Genomic DNA, 14273 nt, shown 5'->3' on the forward strand with positions numbered 1-14273 from the left:
ACCCTCCTGTGCTGCCCGTGGTGTCCCAGCTCCCAGCTGCTCAAGGAAGGGAATGGGGGTGCTGGGGATGCTCAAACACCCCGGTAACATTTATTTCCTTCTCCTCCTGCCCCCACAGGCCAAGGCGAGGCACAACATCACCCTGCTTTGGGACAGGGAGGTGATGGACGTGCTGGCTGACGGCTACAACCTGCACTACGGGGCTCGGTCCATCAAGCACGAGGTAAAGCACCAGGACCAAGCTGGCCTCGGCCCCGCTGGGTGCCGCGGGGGGCACAGGAGCAGGGGCAGTGCCCCCACAGCCTCCCCTCGCAGCCCTGCTCTGCCTGGGGAGCACCAGGAGGCTGCTGCTTGTGTCTGTCCCATGAAAATGTGGCTGCAGGGCTCGCAGCCAGGATGCTGGCGGTCGGGGGGAGGACACATCGCTGCCCAGGGGTGGGAAGGAGGGCGGCACGGCTCCCCCGGGGGTATTTTGGGGTTTTATGGCAGCTGCTTTTTCCTCCTCCAGGTTGAACGGCGCGTTGTGAACCAGCTGGCAGCTGCCTACGAGCAGGACCTGCTGCCGAGGGGCTGCACCCTGAAAATCACGGTGGAGGACTCGGACAAGCAGCTGCTGAAAACCAAAGACAGCTCAGCCCCCGGCGCGGAGAAAACAAAGACGCCAACCCTGCGGCTGGAGATCGTGGAGAAGGACAGCAAATCCCGAAAACTGGACATCCAGGCACCTCTGAACCCAGAAAACATCACGTACTTCCTCTAGGGCACGCCGGGGCTGTGCGGGTTGGCAATAAAATACCCTCAGACTCGCAGTGTGCCCCGTGGCCACATCTGTGAGGGCAGGCATCCATCCCAGAGGAGTGTGAGGTGGGGCAAAGCTGCTCCTGCTGCCTCTGCTCCTGCTGCCTCTGCTCCTCTGGAGCAGGACACGGGCAGGCAGGCCCCGCAGCATCAGGCTCTGGGAGGGCACAGAAGGCTCTGGCCGTGGGCTGGCGAGGCGCCGTGCAGCCACGGGGGGACACGAGGGTGAGGGGCAGGGGGATTTCACTGCAGAAACAGCGTAAAAGAGAAGGTGCTGGGGCTGTTTAACACAGAAAAGCAGATTTCTGACTGTACGGGTGCTGGTCGGGCTTGTCGCTGCCTGAAGATGGGAATTGCTGCAGGGACTGGTTTGTGGGGCTTGGACTGATGCTGCATGGGGTAGGATGGGCTGAGTGTGTGACAGCTTCGTTTAAAAGCCACCAGGCTCTCTGACTGTACCTCGCCTGCTTCTGGTTATTTATTGCAATAAACGTGGCGTGCACACGCGATGCTCTGCCTCTCGGGGGGCCGGGCAGAGCGGGGTGGGCATTGCCCGGTAATGGGATCGAGGAGGGAGAGACACAGCCCTGGGGGGCTCCTGCAGGTCCTGCTCACCCCCGGGAAGCACGAGGAACACCACGAGGAGCACCATGAGGAGCACCACCAGCACGTTTCCTCTGCCAGCCCCATCCCAGCCGGGTGCCATCCCACTGTGACCCTCACCAAACACTTTGCTGCCACTGACCCCTCATCCTCGCAGAGCTGCTCCCTGGACGTTGCTAATTTCTCGGGGTTAACACCGATGTCTGAATTGTCCCTGGTGTCAGCTCGAGGTAAAGGTCCCTGTACCCTGCAGGTTTTTGGGGAAGGTGCAGTACGAGCAATCTGTGCCTTCCTCACCAACCTTGGTGACGGGTCCAGTGCGGGACCACGCACCTTGGATTTGGACACATCCTCTCCTGGGGACACGGCCAGCGTCACATCCCTGGGGACTTGGTCTTGTGGGGAGGGATTTGGGGGGAGGCAGACGGGTCCCTTCCCACAGCCTCGGTCACTGCTCGGCCACCCCATGGGGCGAGGAACCCGGTGCCGAGGTCACCGCCCTTCCCTGACCGCGTCGCCGCGGATTACCCCGCCGGTCGGTGACGTGCCACAGGCACGTTGGGAAGGGGAGGAAATGAAATACAGGCGGAAATCAAACAAAATAGCCCTGCGGAATTAATAAGTTGCAGTCCCTGGGGCACGGGGACAGTGACGGATGGGAGACAGTGGCAGAGCCCCGGGCTTGCCGGGAGCACCCACCCTGCTCCAGCTGAGGCAGAAGTTTTGGGGAGCCCCTCGCTGCCCTGCAAGGCCCCCCCATGTGCTGGCTGCCCCCTTCCCAGCTCCGTGCAGCGCTGGCAGGGTCACAGCCCCGACCCTTTGTGGGTGCAGGTGGCCCCAGACAGCCCCGGGGTGCGCCAGGACCGGTGCCTGGGGCTGCTGGAGGGGCTCATCCCGGTGAGGTGCCCGAGTTTTTGGGGCTGAGCTGCTGAGGCAGACGTCAGAACCAGGGCACCGCCTGTCCGTGGGCTTGTTTTGTCCCTGGTGCTCATTTTCCAGGGGTTGTAGAACGTTTTATGGGGCTGCTTTGACCCCACTGCCCATGGGGCTGATCCAACCACACGAGGTGTGCGCCCAAAGGGACAGGGCTGTGACAAAGAGCAGCTTTGGAGCTGGGGGGGCTTAGGGATGGCACAGGGGTGGGCGCAGCACTCAGTAGCAGCACTGCACAGCCAGGAGCCGCCGGCATTCCTGGATTTTTCCTTTTATTTACTACCACGGAAAGCACCGCCGCGGTCTCCCCAAAAATCCCTTCAGACACTTGCACAGACTGCATGGTCCTGGAGGACCTGATGAGCCTCCTGTGGGGTCAGAGAGGACAGGAGGAGGTTCTTCGTGTTCGTCTTCACCTGAAAGGGTCTTGGAGCTCCACGGGGGTTTTCCTGACCCTCTCCAACCCAGGTCCCACGCAGACACCGTGGTGGGGCCAGCCCAACACCAGCCCAGTGGGGTGGGCGCTGGATTTCGCACAGTTCCCCAGTGGAGCTGCCCGGGTCACAGCCTGTGCCCACCCCGCGGGGCTGGGACACTGCGTGGGGACGGGGAGAGCCCCAGGAGCCACCTCCACAGCCCCAGCTCCTCGACTGCCTCCAGCCCTGACACCTCCAGCCCGTCCCGGACTGTCGGAGGCTCCAGGGGACACCCACCGGGTCCGGCTCTGCCAGGGCCACGTCCCCACGTGGCACACGAAAACCAAGAGGCTCTGTGCCCGAGAGGGAGAGCAGGAGCAGGAGCATCCCAGGTCCCAGAATCATCTCGGTTGGAGAAGACCTTCAAGATAAATCAACCATCGACCCGACATCCCATGTCCCCTCACCAAACCGTGTGGCTTCCTGGCTCCAGCCCATCAGTGGAGCGCTGGAGGTGCCCAAGCATGGACCCACGGGGCAGAGCTGGCTGTGCATGGGTGTGCAGGGATGTGTGAGGTTGTGCAGGGGCATCAGGGGGTGTGCAGGGGCGTGCAGGGGTGTGCACAGCCCTGTGACACCGGGGACAACCCAGGGGTAAGGGCAGGACTCCCTCTGTGTGCCTTTAGGGGTCGGCTCCCCTTGCGCCCAGCCCAGGCAGCACCCACACAAACCGTGCTGCACCATGTCCCACTGTGCCGTGCCTCTGTGACAAATCAATTCCGTGACACCGTGTGACTCTGCCAGGCCACGTTACGCCAGGCTGTGCCGTGCCACGCTGTGCCGTGCCGTCCTGTATCGCCCTGTGCCGTGCCATCCTGCTCCATGCCGTGCCGTGCCGTGCCGTGCCATGCTGCACCAGCACCCCAGGGAGTGGAGAGCCAAAAGCCCCGTCAAGCAGGAGCATCACCGGCCCAGGCTGTGCTGGGGAGGTGAGCGGGGCCCTCCCCGATTGTTTTATTTGTTTTTAATTGTGTTTGAGGAGAGGAGCTGGCGTGCCTCTAAGCAAACAGCAGAGGGTTAAAGGGCTCCCTGTGACAGATCAAATAAATGTGCCATTGCAGCCGGTCCCAGAAACAATAAAACCAAGGCAGGATCTGGAGGGGAGAAACATCAGGCTGTGACGGGAGAAATTCAATTACTGCCAGCCTTCAGCCCCGTGCCGGGCTCCTAATTCGATTAGGGGCAGGCGAGCTCCAGCGCGCGGAGGGGCCTCGGCGCGGCCCCGAGTCGGGGCTTTGTCATGGGGAACAAAGCAGCGGTGGCCGGGGGCCCGCGGCACCGCGGCCGGGCGAGCGCAGCCCCAAATTGCAGCCCTGGCTCGGGAACCGGAGCCACGGTGCCCACAGTGCCTGCAGTGCTTGCAGTGCCCACGGTGCTCGCGGTGCCCACGGTGCTCGCGGTGCGCCCAGCTGCCGGCCGTGGGATGCCAGCTGCCAGCACGCACCAGTGCCGTGGTCCTCGCTCGGGCACCGCTGCTGGTGATGGTGAGGGCACGGCACGAGGTCTCCTCCCTGCTCCTACCCTGCAGCAGCTCCAGCCCCTGCACCCACCTCCGCGCTGAGCTCTCGGAGCAGCCCCGGTGTTAGCACGGCCCCACCGCAGCGCAGCCGGGGCTGGCACCGAGGAGCAGCGGGGACAGGAGGGTTTTGCACTGAGACCCTTCCCGGAGCACTGGTGTGGGCAAAGCTGGTGCTGGAGACCCCGTGAGGCCCTGCAGTGCCTCCTGTTTCACGGGGGCCCCGATTCCTGCGTGCTGACAGCGGGGAGAATGGGCACAGAGCCCTGGTGCCGTGCATCCCGCAGAGCCCGGCCGGGCTGGGGGCACGGGGAGCCCCCATCTGTGCTGCCGGGACCCCCTGCCCCCCTTCCCGGGCCAGGCTGACCCCTGCACCCACCCTGACCCCTCCGAGGTGCCCACCCTGTGCGTTGCCACATGTGTCGGGGTGCGGGTGCTCAGCCATCGCGTGGCACTGGGGATGTCACCCCCCTGCCAGCCCCAATTCTCCCTGCACCACCATCGGGTCACCCACATCCCCCCAGCTCCCACGGCCGGGCCCGAGCTCTGGGCTCACCAGGGCCATGGCAAGGTGGGGGCACCCCCGGTGCTGCCCCAGCCCCCCTTTGTCCACTTTCTCCTCTCCCCCTTCATCCCCCCCATCATCTTCCTCCTCCCCTCCCCCTCATTCTGCCCCTGGCTCTGGGTAGCAATAGCAGCAGCTCCTTGCGTGGCAGATTGCTGCCTAATTAGTTTAGAGGGAAAACTTAATTGAATTAACTTTTTCACAACTCCAGCAGCCTGACAGTTGGGGCTCTCTTTCACCAGCCAGCCTCCATCTCCTTGATCTAATTAACTTGTTTAGCAACCTGCCCGGGTCCGGCGCCTGCGCCTCGGCCAGCGCAGCTGGGGGCTCGCCGGGGGGACCGGGCCACCAGCCCCCCGGCCGGCCCGGCCACGGGACAAGGGGTGCCCCAGGGACCCCCGAGCTGGTGGAGCAGGGGGCTCCGGGACAATTGGGGGCTGTGGCCACGGGTGGGGCAGCGGCTGTGGGGGGGGACATGGGGCAGGGTGTGGAGAGGGGCATGGGGCAGGACATGGGGGAGAGTGCAGGGAAGGGCACGGCACAGGGCATGGGGAAGGGTGTGGAAGAGGACACAGGACGGGACACGGCATGGGATATGGCACGGGACATGGGGCAGGACAGAGGGCAGGACAAGGAGGAGGACATGGGGCAGGACATGGCACGGGACATGGCACAGGACATGGGGTAGGACAAGGAGTAGGACAGGGCACTGAACATGGAGCAGGATGTGGCACAAGACGCAGGGCAGGACGTGGAGGAGGACACGGGGCAGGACATGGAACAGGACACAGGGCAAGAAACGGAACAGGACACGGTGCAGGACATGGCACGGGACATGGCACAGGACACAGGGCAGGGCATGGGGCAGGATTCAGGGAAGGATGCAGGACAGGACATGGAACAGGACATGGGGCAGGACACGGCACAGGACATGGAACAGGACACAGGGCAGGACACGGGGCAGGACACAGGGCAGGACATGGGGCAGGACATGGCACAGGACATGGCACAGGACACAGGACAATACACAGAACAGGACATGGCACAGGACATGGCACAGGACACGGGGCAGTCACTGGCAGGACATGGGGCAGGATTTGGGGAAGAACGCAGGGCAGGACACGGAGTGGGACACATCCCGGGCAGCCCCAAGGACATCAGGGCCAGCTCCTGGTGCCCCGTGTCCTGAGCTGGTGCTGCAGGAGGGGTCAGGATCCGACCTTGCCTTACACCAGCGCTGATGCTGCAGGGAGGGCAGCAAGCAGCCCCCCCTGCACCCCCCAGCTGGGCAGGGGGACACAAAGCCCCCGGCCGGGTGCAATTAGACTTTTAAATCCTCTTTAGTGAAAGTGTTTGTCTTGAAAATGTCCCCAAATCCCCCCAAATCCCCCCCCCCGGGTGCCTCTGAAAAGGGGCGAAGCCTTTACCTTGGACGTTGCCATTCAGGGGTGCCCAGCGGGGCGGTAATGAGGCACCGCTGGAATTCAGCCGGGTTGCAAATTTTGGGGGGGGGGGGAACGGGCAGAGAGCCCCCGTGGATGGGATGGGGAGGGGGGAACCCCTCACCCCCTGCTGCCCCCCGCCCAGGCTGAGTCCCCCCCCGGTTTCAGCCGCTTTGGCCAAAATCTGGAGGCAGGGGAGCCATCGCCCCGTCCGTCTGTCTGTCTGTCTGTCTGTCCGCAGGGTCACCTCCAGCCTGGGGCCTTTGGGGTGCAGGGGTTGTGCTGGAGGGGGGGGCACGGGGCTGGGTTCAGCCCCCCCGGGCCAGGTGGGGGGCGACCTGGTGGTGCTGGGCCGGGCACGGGGGTCCTGGGGTCCCTTCTGGGGTCTGCATGTGGGGGGCTGGGGGGGGCTGGGGGCCGGGGAGGTGCAGAGGGATGGGGACAGGACTGGGGGGGGGGGCAGGTGATGGGGGTATGGGGATGGGGATGGGGGAGATGGCAGGGGCAGGGATGTGGGGGAATGAGGATGGGGATGGGGATGGGATGGGGATGGGGACGGGGATGGGGATGGGGATGGGGACGGGGATGGGGATGGGGATGGGATGGGGATGGGGACAGGGACATGGACAGGGATGGGGATAGGAATAGGAATAAGGATGGGGTTGGGGATGGGGACGTGGTGATGGGGACGTGGCAATGGGGACAGACAGGGGCAGGGATGGGGCCGGAGATGGGGCCAGGGATGTGGTGATGGGGCCGGGGACGGGAGCAGGGCTGGTGCCGGGGATGGCGAGGCCGATGGCTTCGGGGACACGAGTGGGGACGAGGCCGGGGCCGCTCCCCCGCAGCCTCCCCGACGTGCGCCGCTGCGGGGCCGGGCCGGGGGCTCGGGGAGGGCTCCGGGGAGGGTCCGGGGGGGGCTCTCCCGGTGGTCGGGCACCCGTCGGGGCTCGGGGCCGGGCCGGGCTGGGCGGGCGCCCACGAAGGGTTAAGGGCGGGGGGCGGCGGGGGGAGGCGGCTCCGCCCGCTCCTGCTGCGCCCGCGGTCCCCGGGAGATATTGTCATGCAAAAGCCCCCGACGCCGCCAGCCATTGTCTCCCCGTCGCCGGGCCGGTATATTACGGGGCTCGGCGGCCCGGGGCGGGCGCGGCCGTGCATGGAGCGGCGGCCGGGGGCTTGGCGGCCGGGGCCGGCGGGCAGGCGGCCGAGGTAACCGGGGCGGCCGGGGCCGGGGCCGGGACCGGGGCCGGGCGGCGGCTCCTCCGCTCGCCGCTCCATGTTCGCCATGGACTACTCCTACCTCAACTCGTACGACTCCTGCGTGGCGGCCATGGAGGCGTCCGCCTACGACTTCAGCTCCTGCAGCCAGGCCAACACGTTCCAGTACAGCCCCATGCGGGGCGGCTTCGGGGCCAGCCCGGCCTGCCCCCCCCTCGCCTCCGCCAACTGCGCGCTGGGCGCCCTGCGCGACCACCAGCCCTCGCCCTACTCGGCAGGTAACGGCCGGGCTCCGCCGAGCCGTCGGGGCCGCCAAGCCCCCGCGCCCCGAGCCCCCCGCGCGCCCCCGACGCGCCCCCGGGGTGCCCCGAGCGGCGGCGGCCCCGCAGCCGCCCATGGAGGGGGTCGCCGCCGGGGAGACCCCTCGCCGAGCCCCGCTTTCGTTGGTGCCGTCGGGGCGCTGCCCGCGGAGGAGTCGCGAACGAAGCGGCCGCGCTGTCGGCACCGGGACCGGCACCGGCACGGGCACCGGCACCGGCACCGGCACCGGCACCGGCTGCGCTCCCCGCCGGCCCCGCTCCCACCGGCCCCGGCCACCCGGAGCCCCGCGCCCCGCCGTAGGGTGGCGGCGACAACGAACGAAAGGGAACGGGGGGCGCGGGGAGGCAGCGCCCGAGCACCGGGAGCGCCCTGAGCGCGCCGGGTCCCTGCCCGCTGCGTCCTGCCCGCTGCGTCCCGGTGCGTCCCGGTGCCTCCTGCCTTGTGCGTCCCGCCCGGCGCAGCCCGGTGCCTTCTGCCCGGCGCATCCGTGCCCTGTTCCCTTTCCCCTTTGGGTCCCTTCCCGCTGGGTTCCTTCGTGGTGCCTCCTGCCCGGTGCGTCCCTGCCCGGTGCATCCCCTCCCGGTGCATAATTCCTGCCGGGTCCCTTCCCACCGGGTCCCCGCACGGTGCATTCCCTCCTGGTGCACCCTGCTCAGATCAGCCTGCCCTCTGCATCCCCTCCTGCTGCATCCCCTCCCGGTGCTTCCTTCTCATCAGCGGGTCCTGCCCGGTGCACCCAGCCCGGCTCATCCCCTCCCGGTGCGCCCAGCCCGGTGCGCCCAGCCCTGCCCGCCGTGCCACCCCGCTCACGCCCTCCTCTCCCTCCCCAGTGCCCTACAAATTCTTCTCGGACCCATCGGGCATCAACGAGAAGCGGAAGCAGCGGCGGATCCGGACCACGTTCACCAGCTCGCAGCTGAAGGAGCTGGAGAGGGTCTTTGCCGAGACGCACTACCCCGACATCTACACGCGCGAGGAGCTGGCCCTCAAGATCGACCTCACCGAGGCGCGGGTGCAGGTGAGCTGCGGGGAACGGGGCGAGGGAGCTCCTGGTGGAGCCCCGGGGGGCTCGGGGACAGTGCTGGGACCCTGCTGCTTTGCTTCCCGTTTTTGGGAGGTGTTGGACAAAGGGTCGGGGACCCGGGGCTGATTCCCGGTGCGGGGAGCTGCAGCTGAACACGAGCGTGCGCCGTCCCCGGGCCAGTCTCCCTGGTAAAACCAGGAGCATTTCCCTGACCGTGGTGCGGAGCAGTCCCCAAAACCAGTCAGTGATGGGGCGCAGGGAGGTGGCCCTGGCTCCACCACCTGTTTCCCATCAGCAATTTATTTATTAGAGCAGGGAAGGCAATTTATTTGTCAGAGCAGCATCATCCCATGCGGGGATGAGGGGCGCGTTGCGGGCTGGAGCACCCTGCGGTCAGCGCGAGCCCCTCCGGATGGGGCCAGGGGCCACGTCCCACAGCAGGAGGGGACCCTCAGTCCCCACCCCGGCTGTCGCAGTGGGAAGACCCCAGCCCCGGGGGTCTCCTGGGTGGGAAGCAGCCGCGTTTCCATCTCTGCTGGCAGCTGTAGCGGTTCCTGTCCCGGCTGTGGGCTGCGGCAGGGTCTGGCACAACCTCGGCTTTCCCTGTGTGTAGGGCAGAGACCCGGGGGGGCACCGGGAACGGGGTGAAGGAGGTGAAGGATCCTCTAGGACCCCGCTCCCCCCTGCCCTGCTGCATCCCCCGCGGTGCCACGGAGCAGCCTGGGGGCAGGGGCACAGCGCGTTTGCCCCCCCCCAGCTCAGCCCCAGCACCGCCTGCCCTTCATCCCGGGGTCCTGCAGGCAGGATGGGCGCTGCAGCCGGGGGACGGGGGGGCTGCCGACCCCCAGCTCCGTGCAGGGGGACGGTGACATCCCCAGCTGGCCGTGGGGACAGGACGGGGCTTGGCTGCGGGGCTGAGCCTGGTGCTGGGGGGGGGGGATCCCTAGAGCAGGGAGCGGAGGAGCGAAATCGTTGCGGTGCCGCTCGGGGCGCAGCGCACCCGGTCCTGGCTCCCGGCACAGGGACGGAGCCGTCGGGAATTTTCCTCTGCCTGGGTTGGGCAGAGGAAAATTTATTTTGTTTGCCCTTTTATTATCTGGTTTTTGGCACGTTGTTGGGGGCAAGCATGTGCCGGGGGGGCTCTGTCCCCAGCAGTGCCCCCCTCCCCGGCTGTGCGCGTCCGGGTGTCCCCGCAGGGCGCTGCTGGTGCAGGGCTGCGGCACCAGCGCCGAGTAGGGAAAGCGCACAGAGAGCCCCGGAGCTTTCAGAAAATTAATTTTAAATTTTATTTAACTATTTAATTCATTAAATAACCATCTGAAACTTTGAAATACCGCACCCTGGTGCCATCCCGGAGCCAGGAGCGGGGGCGTTGTGGAAAAGATTTCGGCTGCGGTTGGGGCTGTGCAGGCAGCGGGGCTGCAAGCGGCAGCAGGGGCGAGATTCCCACAGAGCTGTTTGTGCTGTGGGGTCTCCAGCACGCCCCGAACCTACAGGAATTGTGGTGCTGGGTCTGTCTGGGTGATTCCACCCCGAGCTGGATGCATTCAGGGGGAGGGCAGCCCCCATTAAGCCCCCCGCAGCCCCTGCTGGGTGCCACCACAGCCGGGCACGTCACTCGCTGCCCTCGCACGCTCCGCTTCCATCGCCTGCCTGCAGCCAATCCCCCCCCCGTGTATTTGGGGTCAGTGCTGGGATCCTAGTGGGGGGTGTCCCAGGGTGCACGTCCCCAGCACGGTCCTGGTTTGGGGGCACCAGGCCCCGGGATGGCGCCTGACCTGCTTGCCTTGGTGTGTCCCACCCTGTCCTGTCCCATCCCCATCCCCATCCCCATCCCATCCCCATCCCGTCTTCATCCCCATCCCTGTTCTTTCCCATCCCCATCCAATTCCATCTCCATCTGTATCTCATCCCCATCCTAATCTCATCCCATCCCAATCCCCTCTCCATCCCCAACCCATCCCCACCTCTATCCCATTGCCATCCCATCTCCATCCCCATTCTTTCCCATCCTCATCCTCATCCTCATCCTCATCCCATCTTCATCTATATCTCATTCCCATCCTCATCCCATCCCAATCCCCTCTCCATCCCCACCTCTATCTCATCCTCATCCCCATCCCATCCCCATCCTCATCCCATCCCATCCTACCCCATCTCCATCTCCATCATCTCCATCTCCATCTCCATTCCTTCCCATCCCCATTCCCATCATATTTCCACCTATATCTCATCCCCATCCCATCCCATCCCATCCCCATCTCTATCTCATCCTCATCCCATCTCCATCCCCATCCTTTTCCACCCCCATTCCCATCCCATCCCATCCCCTCTCCATCTCCATCCCATCCCCATCCCCATCCCATCTCCATTTATATCTCATCCCCATCCCATCCCAATCCCCATTCCATCCCCAACTCTATCTCATCCTCATCCCATCTCCATGCCCATCCCCATTCTTTTCCACTCCCATCCTCATCCCATTTCCATCTATATCTCATCCCCATCCCATCCCCATCCCCTCTCCATCTCCATCCCATCCCATCCCCATCCTCACCCCATCCCCATCCCCATCTCATTCCCATCCCATCCCAATCCCCTCTCCATCTCCATCTCATCCCCACCCCATCTCCATCTCCTTTCCCATCCTCACCCCCTCTCCATCCATACCTCATCCCCATCCTCACCCCACCCCATCCCCATCCCTTCGCCCCCCAGGTCTGGTTCCAGAACCGCCGGGCCAAGTTCCGCAAGCAGGAGCGCGCGGCCAACGCCAAGGGCGCGGGCACCGGCGGCGGGGGCACCGGCGGGGGCGCTGCCAGCAAGAAACCGGAGCCGCGCTCGTCCTCGGAGGACGACGAGTCCAAGGAGTCGAACTGCAGCCCCACGCCCGACAGCACGGCCTCGCTGCCCGCAGCCGGCAACCTGGGCAGCCCCGGGGGTAGCCTGAGCCCCAGCCCGGGCGCGGGGCAGCCTTTGGGGTCCGGGCACCCCCCGCAGCCCCTGAAGGCGCCGCTGTGGCCGGGGGTCAGCACCAGCGGCGGCGCCGCCAACACGGCCGAGCTGCTCAAAGCGTGGCAGCCGGCCGAAGCCATGCCCGGACCTTTCTCCGGCGTCCTCTCCTCCTTCCACAGGAAGCCCAACGCCCTCAAGACAAACCTCTTCTGATCCAAAATTCCACCCCCCCCCCCCCCTTCCTCCCCTTCTTCTTCTTCCTCCTCCTCTTCCTCGCCCGCCTAGCTTCTTCTGCCCCTCGCCCCCCCCGTTCCCCCAGCGCCCCGGGGACCCCGCGGTGACGCCCCGCAAAACGCTGCTGGCGGGGGGCAGGACGGGTCCCCCCCTCCACGTCCCCATCCCTGCGCAGCCCCGGACCCCCACCCTGGCTCCCCGGGGGCTGCGGGACCCCCCACCCTCACCCGGACCCCCCCCCAGGATGCTCCCTTTTTTTGGGGGGGGGGGGCACAGCCCCATGCGCCCCCTGCCCAGGGTGCCGCCGGCACCGCGGATGCTGCAGGAGCAGGGGGGTCAGCAGCCCCAGGACAAATTTTTTTTGGGGGGGGGGGCTGCAGCCACCCCCAGCCCGGACGAGGTGCCCAAGGCGTGCCCATCGCTCCTGCACGTTTCGGGGGGGGGGGTCACACCGTGCCCCCCCCCCCAATTCCACCCCCCTCTCCATTTCTCCCCACCATCCCGGGGGCTCGGCAGCACTTTAGGGTTCGGGATTCCAGGGGCTGGGGGGGGGCTGGGAGCAGCGGGGGGGGGGCTCAGAGCGGCGCTGAATTTATTTTTTTTTGGGGGGGGGGGCACTGGAAGCAATGCACCCCCAGCTGTGGGGGGCGATGCCGGGGTCCCCCAGCCCACGGACACGGAGCTGCCCCCCCCCTCCACGCGCTGGGGCTGGGGGCACAGCCCCCCCCCCCCACCTCACCCACCCCGGGGGGGGGGGGCAATAGGGTTTGGGGGGGGGGGGGGCACAGGGCAGAGCTGGGGGGGGGCTGGGAACCGCGGTGGCTGCGAATGGGGCCGAGCATCCCCGGGCCACTGTGACCGAGGGGTGGTGCCCACCAAGGTGCCCCCCCCCCAAAAAAAATCCGGGTCAAGGACCCCCCCTGGCCCCCCCCAGGGGTGTGTGTGTGTGCGTGTCCGTGTAGCTTCCCCAGCACAGGCACTGGGATTTGGGGGGGTTTTTTGGGGGGGGGGGTCCCGGCCACCCCCTGCCCTCACCCCCCCCCCCCCCCCCATTGCGGTGGCTCCCCGGGGACCTCTCCGGCTGCTGGATGAGGTTTTGGGGTTGGTTTGGTTTTTTTTTTGTTATTTTTTTTTCCTTTATTTTATTTTATTTTATTTTTATTTTTTTTAACTGTTCTGTAATTTATTGAACCCGTTTGCAAATTATACTAATCCAAATAAAACTTAATTTATTGAAGAAGCCCCCAGGCTCCCTGCCACCGCAGGGCCCCCCCCCCCCCCCCCAAATCCCCCCACACCCCTCCTGGGGGGGCCCCAAACCCTTTTTGGGGAGGGGGGGGGCACTGAGATTTTCCCCATTAAAAGCCCCAAAACCCCCCCAGGCAGCTGCAGGGACCTGGACCCCCCCCCCCAGAAGTGATGGGGGGACAGAGGTCGTGCGCCCCCCCCTGGGACCAGTACGACCAGTCTAAGGGATCCTGCGCCATACTGGGACCAGTATAAAGGGGCTGTGCTGCACTGGGACCAGTAACTGGGCTGACTGGGAGGAGGCTCTGGGGGGGGGGGGGGGGGCAGAGGGGGGGTCCCACAGCAGGAGGCGAATGGAGCACACGAGGCTGTTTATTTGGGGAGGGGGGGGGGGGGTACAGGCAGGGGTCGGGGGGGGGGGGGGGGGGCAGCTCCTCATCCTCGCCCTTCGCCCCCTCTCCTCGGGGGGCGAGGCGCGGGGGGGGGGGGCGTTAAATTAAAACGTTACAAAAATAGCTCGTGATTTTACAAAAAACGGGGAAAAAAAGGGAAAAAAAGGGAAAAAAAGGGAAAAAAAAGAAACACGGAGCACGACACGACGGGGGGGGGGGCGGGGGGGCTTGGCAGGGTTAGGGGCACACCAAACGCCCCCCGGGGCTAAAACTGAACGGGGGGGGGCCCGGCGCATCCTTCATCTCGGCCGGAGCGGGGGGGGGGCAAAAAATGGGGGGGGGGGGACACTGGGGGGGGCTTCGTGCCCCCCCCCCCAGCCCCCCAAACCCCGGCACTTGTGGCTGGCAGAGCCCCGGGGTGCGCCCCCCCCCAAGGGGCAAGGCACGGCCCCGGGGCCCAGCTTGGGGTCCTGGGGGGTTTGGGGGGGCTGAGCTGGGAAGGGCACTTGGTGAGGGGCCGGCTGGCAGCCCCCCCCCCAAAAAAAAAA

At 66.2% G+C, this 14273-nt stretch overlaps 2 protein-coding genes across 2 annotated transcripts in view; both read left to right on the plus strand.

The window, feature by feature from the left end:
* Positions 1-1307, plus strand: part of CLPB (caseinolytic mitochondrial matrix peptidase chaperone subunit B) — a 65550-nt gene extending 64243 nt beyond the window's left edge. Inside the window, exons 16-17 of the mRNA XM_032207476.1 lie at positions 119-223; positions 509-1307. Of these exons, the coding sequence (XP_032063367.1) occupies positions 119-223; positions 509-760 (357 nt within the window). The 3' untranslated portion in view covers positions 761-1307. The remainder of the gene's footprint in view (positions 1-118; positions 224-508) is intronic.
* A 6302-nt stretch (positions 1308-7609) lies between these two features.
* On the plus strand, positions 7610-12064 carry PHOX2A (paired like homeobox 2A). The gene is made up of 3 exons (XM_032208132.1): positions 7610-7829; positions 8703-8890; positions 11615-12064. The coding sequence occupies exons 1-3, from the start codon at positions 7610-7612 to the stop codon at positions 12062-12064; spliced, it is 858 nt and encodes a 285-aa protein (XP_032064023.1).
* Positions 12065-14273: the final 2209 nt, after the last annotated feature.

Source organism: Aythya fuligula, chromosome 1 (genome assembly GCF_009819795.1).
Source record: "Aythya fuligula isolate bAytFul2 chromosome 1, bAytFul2.pri, whole genome shotgun sequence".
Classification (NCBI taxonomy): domain Eukaryota; kingdom Metazoa; phylum Chordata; class Aves; order Anseriformes; family Anatidae; genus Aythya; species Aythya fuligula.